Genomic DNA, 15,249 nt, shown 5'->3' with positions numbered 1-15,249 from the left:
ATGGTCACACATTGTCTAAAAAAGTATAATTTTTTGGTTGCTTTTGAGACTTGTAACTTATTAATGTGACTTATTTCCAAGATCGTAGAATGTCCTAGTTGTTAAAATACACATTTCTATTTTTTTTTTTTTTAGGAAAAATTTTCACTATTATTTTAAACATTTTAAATCTTTCTATTAACGTAAATTTATGCATATGGTTGTCATTCTCTTTTTAATTAGTTATACTCAAAATTTGAGCCCAGTCCTTCCTCTTTGCCTCTGAAGATCCTTCTCTGTGGAACTGGCCATTCCCACATGACTGCTTTTTCTATTTCCATTCATATTCTACTTTATCCCCTTTAGGATTGACCTTGTAATTGTGAATCATGTTGAAGAATGCTGGGGTTTATGCCACATTTCCTACTTGATAGAACTTTTATGTTTTCCTCTTGTCTTAAAATCAGCTGGAAATGTGGTTTGGTGCGTGACTAGTTACCGAAATACCCCAGCCTCTTTTGAAATTCTGTAGGTCCGTTCTGCACCTCTCTCACTGCATGGCCTGGTTTGAGACAAACAGTCTTAAGCATACATTCCCATGGGTCATGCGTTCGTGGTGTATCTGTGAAGACATTCCAAGTGAGAGTGAAGCTTCACTCTCAGTTAAGATTAAATGCAATGTACTGCTGCACTATCCAGACCTACTGTGTTCACATAAATGCTACATGTATCAGACAGGTTCACTGGAGCTGACAGGGACCTGCAGACATCAGATTGAAGAGGACTTTTTCATTTCAGAATGAAATATAATAATGTGTGGCTTAATGTCAGGGAAACAGTTTAACATTGTCATTTTAAGCATAAAGAAGATGTGATTTCATGTTATCTCAGAGACCTGCTCAGAGTTAAACATCCATTAATTATATATAGGTACAGCCTGTATTAGCAATGTTTGCCTTCGTGCTGTGCAGTGAATGTGATCGCTAAGCCAACGAAGCATCAGAACAGGGGCAGGTCCAGCAGATCCGCTGATCCTAACTGCTGCAGTCAAAGCAGATACGACTTTTCCTTCCTTTCTGCCTTTGGGAATTCCCCTCACTTGTTGGGTTTTTCAATTTTGTTTTTATTTTTGTCATTTTTTACACCTTATTACAGTTCTTACCTTTTTTATGTCAATCCCCTAGTGATTGAGGATATAACAAATAAGTTGTAAAAATTCAAGTTTTGTCTCTGTTTTTGAGGGTTCCTCACTTATCTAAGGAGATCTGGCGGCCTAGTGATAGTCAGTGGTTTACCAGCTCAGTCAGCAGGAACTTGCCTTTGAGTCTGTCTAGCTCAGTCTTCTGCCTTCCGTCTGAAGAGACCTGTGTGCTATAAATATGCTGTTGGTGAGTCCATTTGACCCCTGGCCGTCCATGTGTTACAGAGTAGAACCGCTTCATAATGTTTTCTTAGCTGTAATCTTATACAGGCCACCAGACTTTTCTTCCAGCTCACCTGTGTGTGGACACAAACTACCACCTTTTCAATTTGCAGCTGAAAGCACAGCTGTTTGAACCACTAAGGAACCTCAGACCAATTTACTAGCTTGTCAGAATTCAAATTTCCCAGACTGTGGACTGAAAGCCTTTGATTTAACACTGTTTGGCATTGTTTTTAATCCTCCTCACTGAAGTACTTTTATTATTGTAGTTTCATTTCTAGGTGTATCTCTCTCTTTTTCTCTCTCTCTCACACACACCGAGAACCTCATTGGTGTAACACCGTTAATAGCTGCCTCCCAGGTTGAAACAGGGATTTGTCTCTCAAGTCCCTTTTAGTCTTCCTATCCGTTGTCATCTTTTAGATGGGATTTTTGTTCTTGTGGTTAAGTTGATTATTTTTCTATTTCCTCTTCATTTCAAAATCGCTTGCCTTAGCATGTGACATGAGTAATTTCTTCATATCTTTTGTGTATATCAAGTCAATTTGTGAGTTAATATCACATTTGATGTGTGACTTAGGGAGTTGATCTTAACTTTGCTTCATTTCCTTCTCTCTAACTATGTGATTATATTTATTTTTATCTCAAATAATAGTTCAGACTAATACCGGTGCTTTATAGTGTGTCCTGCTTACAAATCACCTCCACATTATTTCATTTAACCTTCTTTACAAATAAGCTAGAGGCATCCCAGATAAAGGCTTTCTAAAAATTCATGTGGTAATATGTAGGTAACAGATTGTTTGCCTAGATAAAGACTTGAGTAGCGTACTACTTGTCATTAGGATAAAAAAAAGTTTTTGTTTCATTACTCTATAACTTTATTCCAAAAGAATTTGACTACAACAGCAGCCTCATCAACTTTAGAAGTCTCTCTGAGTGACTCGGTCAGTTTTGATCCTCCATAAGATGTGGTACTGCGTTTCTGATCATGTTTTCTTTTTCAATCCATAAAATACCTGCTAAGAAGTAACGTTGCATTTGCGACAGGTGAGATAGGCAACCAGCTTCAATCTTGGCTGCATGAGTGTTTGTGCTTGATGGTGGGTGCAGGGACCTAACAGGCTTTCTGCTGCAGAAATGTGTCCAAAAGAAATCAAGAAATAATAAGAATCTTTATAATTTTATTTACTTATTTTTTTTTAACTTTCTTCTCATCTTTTCCTTCCAAAGTTTCGGAGCCACTGGTGGGGCTAATACCTGGGATTCCTACAGTGACCATTTCACCATTGAAACTTGCAAGGAGACAGATATGCTGAACTACCTCATTGAGTGCTTTGACCGAGTTGGAATAGAGGAAAAAAAAGCACCAAAGGTAATATGTAATAAATTTTTTTTTTAATGGGCATTTGTTGGATAATCATCCAAGACCTAAAGAATATTTGTTTCACTTAGTCAGCCAGTAGATATTATTGCTTATCAACTACAGGCATACCTGGTTTTATTACATTTTTTTAAATACTGCATTTTTTACATTTTTACATTACTGCATTTTAAAGATGTGTAGCAACTATACATGGACTAAATCTACAACTGCCATTTTCCCAACAGCACGTGCTCACTGTGCCTCTCTGCTCTGTGTCACATTTCAGTCATTTTCACAGGTTTTCAAACTTTTTCCTAATGCTTTGAGTCAACTATGACTACGACTCACAGCGATCCTGTGTCTGCAGATCTGAACCCTGCCCTGTCCTGTACCAGCCTCACGATCTCTGTCCTGCTCAAGCCCATTGTAGTAGTCACTGTGTCGGCCTCCTTGAGGATCCTCTCTTTCCCTGAACTCTGCCTTTTTCAGCATAATGTCTGTTTCCTTTGTAATCAGAGTGCACTATAATAGACTACAGTATATAGTGTAAACATAGCTTTGTCTGCACTGGGAAACAAACAAAAAAAAACCCAAAACCTCGTGTGACTGGTTATGAAATATTTGCTTTGTTGCAGTGATCTGGAACAGAACTCTTTTGTCTGTAAGGTATGGATGTATGTGCCAGGCACTGTACCAGACACTTGAGTATATCAGTAGACAAAATACATATCCCTGTACTTACATTCTTTTGGGAAGAAGAAGTAGCAGGACAAAGATAGGAACTCACATCTTTTAACTATCATATTGTGAACAAGTACAGTGAATAGCCCTGATCTCATCTAATAGTCTATTATAGTAATTAAAATAATAATAATCAACATTTATAGAACATCTTAGCATATGAAGCTTTGGGCAAGGTATACATGAACTCTCCTGGGCATTCAGTCAACCCAGTATAAGATAGCTGTTCTCTTTTCCATCTTGTGAATAAGAAGGTGTTCCTCACTGAGATTAAATCCAGGAAGCTCTACTTTGTTTAGTATTTCATACCGGCTCTCTTCTTTTCTCTTTTCTATTTCATTTTCTTTTTCATTTTTATTTTATTAATTTTTATACTTTGTTGCACATTTTCTTCTTACTCTCCCCCAGCCCACCCCACAGTGTATCTCTTGTTCCAGATTATTTTCATACATAAAATGCCTAATCATATATTCCTTTCTGCCTGTTCTTCCCCTCATCTGTTCTACTGCAGTGTTCATTATCTGCCTCCTCTTTTTCCATTCTCTCCCCAAGCCCCTCATGTCTGTCCTATTTTATAAGAGCAGTGTTATGCAGTCTTTGTCCTTTTGTGAGACGGAGATATTTCGCTCAACATAATGTCCTCCAAGTTCCCCAATGTTGTATAATGGGTTAGGCGTTAATTGTTTTTCAGTGCTATGTGATAATACATTATGTGAATGTACCATAGTTTTCTAGCCATTCGTTTGTTGATGGGCACTTAATTTGTTTCCATCTATTTATTATTGTGAATAAGGTAGCAGTAAATATGGATGTGCATACATCTGAGTCATGGCTATGGTTTCTTTACTGTATATTCCCATTAGTAGGATTGCTGGGTCGAATGGTATTTCTATTTCCAACTTCTGGAGAAATTGCCAGACTGCCTCTCATAGTGGCTGTACCATTTAAAATTCCCACCAGCAATAAATTAAATAAGAATTCCATTCTCTTCACAATCTCACCAGCAATTGTTGGCTGTTGAACTTTGTTATTGTTGCTTTGATAGCATCTCATAGTTGTTTTCTATTTCATTTTCTGGTTCTACTTTTACACTAAGAATGAATCCAGTTTGCCACCTGTTAGTTTCATATTTTTGAGGGGCTCTGGGGGGCTTCTTACTCTGAACCCTAGCAGAATCAAGATCATGGAGGCTACATCGCCGAAGTTCCTGAATGACCACCTCAGGCCTGTGCTTCTTTCTTTGACCATGTATTTTAGTGGAGGCAGCATACTTGGGTTATACTGCTCCATAGTTTCATTATGATAAAGAAGTTGGAAAACATGCCTTTTTCTGAAAATATGTTCTGCCAATTACCAGTTTTCCACAGTATGGAATGCTTTTGTTTCATGTAGTCCTAACCTCCAGCTATATCTTTTTCAGATGTGCAGCCAGCCAGCCGTCAGCCAACTTCTGAGCAACATCCGCTCACAGTGCATTTCCCATACTGCATTAGTACTACAAGGCTCCCTAACACAGCCAAGGTAAGAAGCAGCATCAGGTGCTTGGTGTTAGCAGAATGGGGTTCTTCTCAGGGAGCATCAGCTGTACCCTGTGATATGGAAGTGTGTGACTAGATCATCGGTCCAGTTCTATCTTCAATATAAAAGTGATTCTGGCTAATGCCAGTGCTCTTTCCTTCTCATTGTCTCCTAACAGTAGTGTAAATCATATTTTGAAAAAGAAATTAGACTCAATTCCAAGTAAGTAGGTTTTAAGCATTTTCATCCTTTATTGAGATAAAGAAGGCAGAAAATAAGTGATTTAAGAGTAACTGCTTGAAATCTGAGAAACTATTTGATAAAATGTGTGAGTCACTACTTACTTTATATTTTACAGTTTTTGTTATTTAGTAATAAGTAGTGCAAGAACAGGTAATTAGGGAATCACTCAAAGTGCTACATTATTTCTTTGTTTCTGAAGAGTTTCAAGTTTAATAAAGAATGTTTGTTGATACAGTTTTCTTTTATCCAACAATATCTCAAGGGGGGGGGAAAACCATTTAAAGTTTATCCAGGCAAGTATTTTTATATGATTTTTGATGTTTTGACCACATATTTTTAAAATTTTTTTAAAGAAAGAAACAATACACGTCTCAAGAACTAAAATAAAAATTTGTAAGAGTTTTAAGAATTCCTTAATGCTTGCAAGTCTTCTTTCAGATGAAATGAGGCATAAATAAGTAAATGAAAGATGTCATGCTTTGGTTTTTTAAAAACACATTTTCAATGAAGGTTATGGCAGTGTAGTTCATGCCCAGTTGTGCTGCTGATTCTAGAGGTTCAAATCTGCCAGAAATTCCAAGGAAGAAAGATGGACAGTCTTGTCCAGTGTGGTTTATTTTACAGTTTCAGAAACCAGCTTTGAGTTGGTTTCGACTCAGTGACAATGAATTTGAGTTTATTTTTGAAAACAGTAATATATTTAGATTATATGTACTCTTTGACGTCTCCTATATAAGAGCTCTCATTGAAAATGTAAAAAAGTTATTGTTACAGAAAAGGAAAATTGTTTAACGTTATTGTGGAGAATATTTTTGGGAGTCCTAAAAACAGACTCTTGGCTGAACTCTTGCCACTCATGTTGACACCTCATTGGTTGGTATGTTGTCATGTGCTGTTAAGTGGCCATGATCACAGCCCTTGATTTTCATGTGTCCACAGGTCCATGCAGCAGCCGTCCTTCTTGGTGCCATATATGCTGTGTCGGAATCTCCCGTATGGCTTCATTCAGGAGCTGGTGAGAACAACGCACCAAGATGAAGAAGTGTTCAAACAGGTACGACTTTGTGTGTTGGCCACTGCCACTTTTAGCTCAAGTACTGTGGGAGATTTACACCATAGATTGACAGAGCAACTTCCCTGTTTTTCAGTTTGAACATGCACATATTTATTCAGCGAGAAGGTCTGTCTGAGAGTCCTTTGTAGAGGCAATCACATTGATAGTTGTGTGTCTAAATCATTTGCCCATGTCAATTTATCAATCAAGTGTTGAGTAATATGGTGTCTCTATTAAAAACTTTAGTTAGTAAGAAAAAAATGCAAAAAAAACCCCAACAAAATAAAATAAAAATTAGAAAAGTTAAAAAAAAAAAGTTACGCATAATTCCTGTCTTTAGGGAGCTTATAATATAAGAACAACAGGAGATACCATATAGGAGGATGAGAATTTTTCAGGAGAGACATAGTGAAAATTAATTCTCTGGTTCTGTGAAAAGAAAATTTCAGCTGAAAGGAGAATATTATTCCTAATTGAGACGTAAACTTACACAGTGGGGTTATAAAAAGACCGGTTTATTTTCACTTGAAAAGTTCTGACTCCTTTTCTGCTTCTCCGTGTCCAAAGATTATTGTTTTTTATTATGTGTTTTATCTAGAAAATAATGAGTAAAATAAAGCTGGTACATTGAAAACTAGCATTGTAGCTTTTTATCTAAAAAGAGCTAAAATGTGACATATTAACTTTTTGTTGACATTTCAACTTCTTTTTAATGTTTGAAAAGTGTTTATGTATAAATAGGCCAATAATTAGTAAGTGGAATTTCTAGTGCTGTGAGATGCTAATTTGAAAATAGTTTTAAAATATGTATGTCTTGTAAATAGTGTAATAGTTGACAATTTGAAAAATCTGTGGTTGCTAAATAATACTGTGACTATATTATAAATTAAACTCTATTTGCAAAAGAGGATAACTGTTGGGGGGAATAAAGAGGAAATTTTAGTTTATAGTATATCTGAAGAAAATGCGCAAAGGTTTTTCTTTTCTTTTCTGAATGTCCAGTTCTTTTGGGTCTCTCCAGAAAGTGGTTTTGTTTTGATTTAATTTCCTTCTCTTAACGGCAGTTTTGACATTTCCCATCCCTGCACCTGAGTGTTGCTGCTCCATTTTTAGCTAGCTTATGAAAGCACATTATTTCTACCCTGATTGTCAGACTCACATACTAGGAAGAGCTCTTCCAGAATGACCATATCTTAAGACACCACACAGACACCTTGTCATCATCCAGAGCCCCTTTCTCTGTACCGTGCTTTTTAAATGGTGAAGATTTAGTACAGTGGGATGAAATGGCTTTAGAGAACAGTCCTTCTACATCTTGTTGGATATCAGATAGTCAGCTGTTGTTTCCATCTTCAGACAGTGCTTTGTAAGATTTGATGATAAGCTGTGCTTAGCTAATCTTGCATCAGTGTTAGTGGTAAACTCTACAATCAAATTTAAGTGATTGTATTGACTGCAGTGTGGAGGTTAGTCATTCTGACTAGATTTTTGTTTTCTCCATTTCAGCATTTACCACCTTTCTCTTCGGTATTTTTTAATCAAGGTTAATGCAATAATGCTATCTGTTAATGCAATAATACTGTGTATTTTCTTTGTTCTTTTTGTTTGTTTTCTTTGTTCTTAAGCTAAGAATTACATAGAGGTGAACCAGTAGCAACTAGTTAATATTAAGGATCTTTTTTAATCTTAATAGAGCTTAGAAGGTATTAGAACATTTAGTGTCATTCTTGTACAGATTATAAGTGCTTGATAATAAAAAACGTGTTAGTTGTTGCGATGTGAGACCAAGTGAAGTCCTTGGAAGGCTCTACAGTAGGCTCTAAAGATGTGAGTTCTTATTGAATCACTGGGAGTTGGACAATTTCCTCAGAGGCTGTGATGTAACAGAATCTTCTTATAGCTGGAGAACACTGCTACATTATTTTAGGGTTGATATTGCATGTCTATATTGTATATCCAAGGATATGTCTATGTTGTATGACTGGTTTATGTTGTTACTGCTGTTGCTTGATGCTGTTAAGGTTCCTCCTGGTTATAGTGAACCAATGTAACACAATCGATCTGACCCATAGGGTTTTCTAGTCTGATTTTTATGAGAGCAGGTTGCTAAGTCTTTCTCACCTGGAGCCTCTGGGTAGGTTAAAACGTCCAGACTTTTCAGTTAGCAGCCAAGGAACCATTACATTGTCAGATCTCCTTTGGCTGAATTCTAGACTCCTTTGTATGCAAAAAAAAAAGACTTTTCTGGAGGGATGGTTAGCTGGACTTTGAGAGTCATCACTGTATTTGACATGCTTCTCACATGTGACATTTCGTAAACTTACATATCTGATTTTGTGTTTGTTTTCTTTCTTCTAGATCTTTATCCCCATTTTACAAGGCCTGGCTCTTGCTGCCAAAGAATGCTCCCTTGATAGTGACTACTTTAAATATCCACTTATGGTAAAACTTTTGTCTTTTTTTAAACCCATTGAATAGAACTGGGAGGGTGGTTTGCAGATTATTTTAACATACACTTTTCTTTCAGACCCATGCTCCACCTTGTTTTCACATTTAAAACATGAACTCTTTGTCTTGGCCATGCAGAGTGTTTGCTGTGCAGTGAATGCCTCAGTGAAGACAGTTAGCAGCCCAATGCATATCCCACCCACCCAGTGTTCTAGACAGGAGGAGCTAGTGGCGTGATTGTTCACATGTGCTTTGCTGTAGTCGTTTATGGAAAAAGGGCCATTATTGGCAGTATACTTTTGATTCTTAGTCACCAGCACATCACATTTGAAGTGATATTAAAAAAAAATAGCAAAAAGGAATGCAAAGTAAAAAGGCAGAGTTTTAATAAGGAAAGCCATATAGTTTTCTTTTTATGAAGTGATTTTTTACAGAAAAAAAAATCTCAGTAACTCTTTTCATCTCCCCAGTTTCCTGAGGCTCTCTGCACCTTACATGCAGGCTTTTTTCGGCAAATGCAGATTTGCTTTGCTATTTAAGGCACTTAGACCAACCACAAATGAAGGATTGCTTCCTCTCTGTGGGACCTAACTACCATGGAAGCATTGATTATTTAGAATCAGGTCTACTACTAGTAGTGCTAGCCATCTAACGTATGTGAAGCAAATCACTTCTTTGACATAAAAAGAGGATAATTTTAAAAAAACCCACCCAAAATTATTTTAAATAATATATACTTTCATCTAGATGTGCATATGCACCAACAGGATACCTGGAAAACTATTAAATATTAATAGAAATTACCTCCGGGAGGACAGTTTATGAGTGACTTTTATTTTGTATTATGATTGTTTTTACTATGCATGCTTAATTTATAATCAGAAAAGTCAATAGAGATATTATTTTTGAAGGAAATACCTGTGTACATATAGCAGCATTTAAAGCCATTCCTTGATGCTACAAATGGCAGTCTGTTTAAGTAGAAATATATTTACAGACTTTCTCTGATTTTATCTCTAAGGCATTAGCTGAGCTCTGTGAAACCAAGTTTGGGAAGATACATCCTGTGTGCAGTTTGGTAAGTGCCTGTGGACTTGCACATTTTCAGTGAACAGAAAACTTAGGAGGAGAAGACGCCCTGCCCTTCCCCGCCCATCCTTCTATGGAGTGGCCAGTGTGTTCAGACTGTTGACTTTCTGCTAGCAGCCCAACACATAACACACTCACCAACCCCCCAGGACTCCTAAAGAATATTTAGAAACATATTTAAAATCATAATAATTGCCTTTTCTTTCTTATAAAAATGAAGAGTTGGGTTTTCCTCTGTCTGAGGTAAGGAATTACCCAGCAGGCGTCCTCACATATTTGTGCATTTTGTGTTTTCAAGAACCGTTAGCCATTGTGTTGGCGTCTAAGAGCTAAATGAACAGGTTGCTGTTGAGGACTCTGTACTAAATTTTCACCTCTCTGGCAATAATCTTCTCAATCACTTTGCTATGCATCAGAAAGGTGGACAGTGACTAGGGATGATAGAGAATTGAAGCCTTTGAGCTGTGGTGCTGGAGGAGAGTATTGAATATGCCATGGACTGCTAAGGTTCATCCTGGAGAGGGTTAAACCAGACTGCTCCTTGGAAGCAAGGATTCTGAGGCTTCGTCTGACATACTTGCCTGGCATGTTGCAAGAAGGAACCAGACCTTGGAGAGGGACATTATGTTTGGGAGGGTGGAGAGACAGCATAGGAGAGGAAGACCCTCAATGAGATGGATTTATTCAGTGGCTAGGGTAATGAGGGTGGGTGTGTCAGAAACAATAATGTTGGCTCAGGATAAAGCAGGTTTCAGGGCTGTTGTATATAGGGTTGCTGTGAGTCCCAAGCAACTCAACGACACATAACAATAACAGCAACTTGCCTTCTTCATTTTTCACACAGGTTGCTTCTTTGCCGTTGTGGTTGCCGCCTTCCTTAAGCCCTGGCTCAGGGCGGGAGCTGCAGAGGCTGTCTTATTTGGGAGGTTTCTTTAGCTTCTCTGTCTTTGCAGAAGACGATGTAAGTACAGTGGCCATTTGCACTTTGCAGCTCTTAAGTGCTCATTCCTTCCCAAATGTATATTATGTGTTGATTAATTTTTTCCTCCCCTTCTTTTTCCAGGCTAAAGTGGTGGAAAAATATTTCTCAGGACCTGCCATTACCCTGGAAAACACTCGTGTGGTTAGCCAATCACTGCAGCATTACTTGGAGTTGGGAAGGGTAAGTGTTCAAAAAATAAATTTAAAGGATTATCTACAAGATAAACTGTAGAAAATAACCCATGTGTTGGATAAGAATGGGAACACCACTGATGTTGCAGCAACTGCATGCTGTGTACATAGCATTGCTGGAGTATGATCCTGAGTGTAGTGTTATCTCCCTGCAGCTTGACCCTGGACATTTAAACTGTGGGAGTAAATGAATTCTTTTTGCCTATACCCCTCTTTGATTTGTTTGTCCAAATTGTACATTAAGAAGTTCTCAATTCTGAAGCATAAAGCAGAGAAATTACAGTCTTGGGTAATACAGCGAAGGTCCTTTTGTTAAACTATAACTAACTACTTGCCCCCTCCTGCTCCATAGTCTGTCCTCAATGCTGTTGCTTTTATGCTAATGATCTGACACGATTGCATATGACTGTATCTTACCCTAACCTTAGAGTACGGCTCTCCAGGAATGAAGTGGGGGAAGAGAGGAAGTGGGAAGGTTGTGAGCTGTTTTTAGAATTAAAAAAAAAAAAGTCGTGTTTAAAATAATGGTTTTTTTCTTCTAAAATAAATTCAGCAAGAGCTTTTCAAGATTCTACATGGTATTTTGTTAAACGGCGAGACTCGCGAGGCTGCGCTCAGTTACATGGCAGCTATCGTCAATGCCAATATGAAGAAAGCACAGATGCAGGTAAGGTTCCCCAGAACACTTGTATTTATTATTTCATTCCATTTAGTCAACTCATATTTATTCATTGCATACCAGGCTTTACCCTAGAAGGTGGGAATATAGTGATATATAGGCATGTGTCTTGCTTTTGTGGAGTTTGTATTCCTCTGTTATTAGAATGATAAAACACTTCTTAAAAAGCAAATAAAGAAACATAGAGGTGGTTGAGAGCATGGTCTTATTACACAGTTTGGGTTTCCAAATGTGATTCCACCATACTAACAGAATGACCTTAAACAGTAAGTTCTCCAAGCCTCAGTTTTCTCATCTGCTAAGTGGATATAGTAGTGGTACCTAATTCAGTGGAGTCACTACATATAAACCTCTTAAATTAGTGCCTGGTATATAGGGAACACTGAGTTGATGTTAACTATCATTATTAAAATATCTTTTCTGTCATTAATGCATGATAATAACATAGAGTTATTATGAGTAACACTATAGGTAACTGTAGTTAGTTATATAGTATATAGTAATAGTTATAGTAACTATTACTCAGGTGGTAAACTAGTTGTTTTAATGTTTTTGAGGGGAAATAAAAAATACAAAGGAAGCAACATTTATTGTGTTCCCACTTACCTGATCGTGGACAGTCCCTTAAATTCTCTGAGCCATAGTTTCTGTCACTGTAAAATGTCGACAGCAGGATCTGTGACCTGTAGGAGGTATTGTGAGAGTTTAGTGAGAGAATGTGTGAATGCGTCACAGATTTTTAATACCCAATAGCAACTGCCTTTATGATGACAGTGGTGATGAGACATGTGTCCTCTTCTTTGATTAAGATGTGGTTATGGATGAGTGTTCAGTTTCCTGTCATATAGTCAGCATTTTAAATACTCTTCCTCTGCCATGTTTTACAGACAGATGACCGACTGGTATCTACAGATGGATTTATGCTGAATTTCCTTTGGGTGCTGCAGCAACTAAGTACAAAGATCAAGTTAGAGACAGTGGATCCCACATATATATTCCACCCAAGGTGTCGGATTACTCTTCCCAATGATGAGACACGAGTAAATGCGACTATGGAGGATGTAAATGAATGGCTGGCTGATCTCTGTGAGTGAGACATTTATTATATATTTTTATAATTTATTGGGCACTTATTATATATATAGGTCATTGAAACACTGTCTCTCATGTGGAGGCTAGCAATTCCTCACGCATGGTTTTTACTGTGCTGCTTACAATGAATTTATGGTACAGAGATATGTAATAAAAATGTAATAATTAGATTTTATTTCAATTATCCCCAAGCAGATACAGAGAACAAATAGAAATAACATACGTTTAAAAAATAAAATGATTGGGGAGCTCTGATGGCCTAGTGGCAAGGAGCTGCAACTACAATCCCAGAGGAGCACAGTTCAAATCCACCAGATGCTCTGCCGGAAAAGAAGGGACAATCTCCTCCTGTACCAGTCAGATCTGATTTGACCGTACACACACACAAAAATAAAAAATTAAAAAAAAAAAAAAACAACAATGTTAATAGCCTTGAATTAATTATTATATAGACTTTATACCAATTAAAATTCTCATTAATATTTCATATGTTTCAAAGATGCTATGATTGATGAATTTTTTTTTTTCCCCACGTGATAAAGCGTGGTACTTAGTGATAGCCATCAACCCCAGGGAGGCTTTAAATACTATTTATGGCGTAGGATAGATATTTCTTGTTAGTAGCAGTATTTTGATCAACTGGATAGAAAACATCGAAACAATCAGTACTTGGTGGTGTTTATGTGGCTTTTGGTGTGACCTTGGAATCATGCAGCATAGTCTAAGAAATTCCACAAGAGTCAAAGGTTTAAACTTTTTTTTCTAATTTAATGAGAAAAATCAAAGGATTTGAACCAGTTCTGAAAGAGAAAGAAATGGATAATGATTTTTGAAATGAAGTACATCAACAAAGACAGTATGTGTTTGCTTTAATATATGAACTCATATATTTTATAGAATGAGGCTAAATAAATATGAAGGAGTGGGGGCAACTTTATTAAACATGTTATTTATAATAAAGAACTTCTCTAAGTGTTTAAAGGCCAAAACTAAATTCTACCAAGAGATCACTGTCTTTTTGCTTGGGAAAAATTATATTGTATATCATACAAAGTAAGATACACTTGTAGGAGGAAAAGAAAATACAAATAGGAATTAAATAAAAGATTTTAAGTTACCATTATTTACCTATAAATGAGTCCAAGAGTGATCAAGAACAATGTACAATAGGAGCAATTCAAGTTTTTAAAGCTCAGTCTCACATATCTTGAGCATGTGGCCTGGAGATACAGGTCTTTGGAGAAGGACTTCATGCTTGGATGGGTGGAGGGACATCACAGGAGAGGAAGACCTCAGACGAATGGATTGATAGAGTAACTGGGGCAATGGGAGTTGGTGTGTCAGAATTAGTGAGATTGGCTCAGGACAGGGCAGTGTTCGGAACTGCTGGTCTCTATGAGTCTCAGGAGACTCAACAGCACCTAACAACAGTTAATTTGTTTAATATATCCAAAATTAATTCTGACAGTCCAGACAAAAAATGATAATACTATCATTCCCAGAGCTCCACTTTTCAGAATAGATCTGCCAAGCTGAGGGGTAAGCAGGACAAAAAGCAAGAAGTCATTTTTTTGCAGATGCTCCCCAGCAGTACTACTTATAATAGTGACACTCTGTGTCTCAGTGTCACATTTTGGCAATTCTCACAGTATTTCAAACCTTTTCATATTGCTGCTGCACACTTAATAAGCTATAGTGATAGTATAAAGGTAGCTTTTATATCTAGCGGGAAAGCAAGAAATTAGTACAACTCACATCATTGCCATATTCACCTTGTTGTAGTGATCTTGAACCTAACCCACAGTGTCTCTAAGGTATATACCATTTACAGATTTAATGTGATGGTGAGTACTGAGAAGTGTGAGTGGTGATATAGAATACATGAAAGACACACTGCCAGACACTGTGCATGTGCGTCTCTCTGAGCACTTAACCAGGAGGAGTGGAACGCCTTGTGATTCAGTGGAGCTCACAGGAACTATATAGACCTCTAAGAATACAGTTAAGTTCACAGCAACTATATACATCTCTTAGAATACAGTTTAAGTTACAACTTTCCAAAAAATATCCTTAATCTCCTTGAAAATGCAAATGAATTTTTTGTCCTGGATTATGCTCTTTTCTGTAGTTTAATCCGGTGATAGTGATTTTTGTTTAGGAGATTATGTTCATTTTTCTTAGATGGAGATCATCCTTCATTTGCTGAGCCGAAGTTCCCTACGGAATGCTTCTTTCTCACACTGCACGCCCACCACCTCTCGATTCTGCCGAGCTGCCGCCGTTACATCCGCAGACTTCGGGCCATCAGGGAGCTCAACAGGTATGTGCTGTGGTGACTTGGTCTTGGGGTTACCTCAGTTACTATTTGTTCTCTTGAACAAGCAACTAGTTCCGTGGTTAATGTTAGGTTACTGTCGTAGAGTTCAGTGTGTTACAATACCCCA

At 37.3% G+C, this 15,249-nt stretch overlaps 1 protein-coding gene across 1 annotated transcript in view; it reads left to right on the top strand.

Annotated features, from left to right (window-relative positions):
- Nucleotides 1-15,249, top strand: part of UBE4B (ubiquitination factor E4B) — an 85,417-nt gene that overhangs the window by 51,878 nt on the left and 18,290 nt on the right. Inside the window, exons 7-16 of the mRNA XM_006885768.1 lie at nt 2,636-2,777; nt 4,930-5,030; nt 6,210-6,324; nt 8,683-8,766; nt 9,794-9,850; nt 10,706-10,822; nt 10,925-11,023; nt 11,588-11,701; nt 12,601-12,799; nt 14,987-15,125. Of these exons, the coding sequence (XP_006885830.1) occupies nt 2,636-2,777; nt 4,930-5,030; nt 6,210-6,324; nt 8,683-8,766; nt 9,794-9,850; nt 10,706-10,822; nt 10,925-11,023; nt 11,588-11,701; nt 12,601-12,799; nt 14,987-15,125 (1,167 nt within the window). The remainder of the gene's footprint in view (nt 1-2,635; nt 2,778-4,929; nt 5,031-6,209; nt 6,325-8,682; nt 8,767-9,793; nt 9,851-10,705; nt 10,823-10,924; nt 11,024-11,587; nt 11,702-12,600; nt 12,800-14,986; nt 15,126-15,249) is intronic.

This window comes from Elephantulus edwardii, unplaced genomic scaffold, assembly GCF_000299155.1.
Source record: "Elephantulus edwardii isolate Elephantulus edwardi_28Jun2011 unplaced genomic scaffold, EleEdw1.0 scaffold00045, whole genome shotgun sequence".
Lineage (NCBI taxonomy): Eukaryota > Metazoa > Chordata > Mammalia > Macroscelidea > Macroscelididae > Elephantulus > Elephantulus edwardii.
Note: the sequence above shows the minus strand (reverse complement) of the source record. Positions and strands in the feature narration are given on the sequence as shown.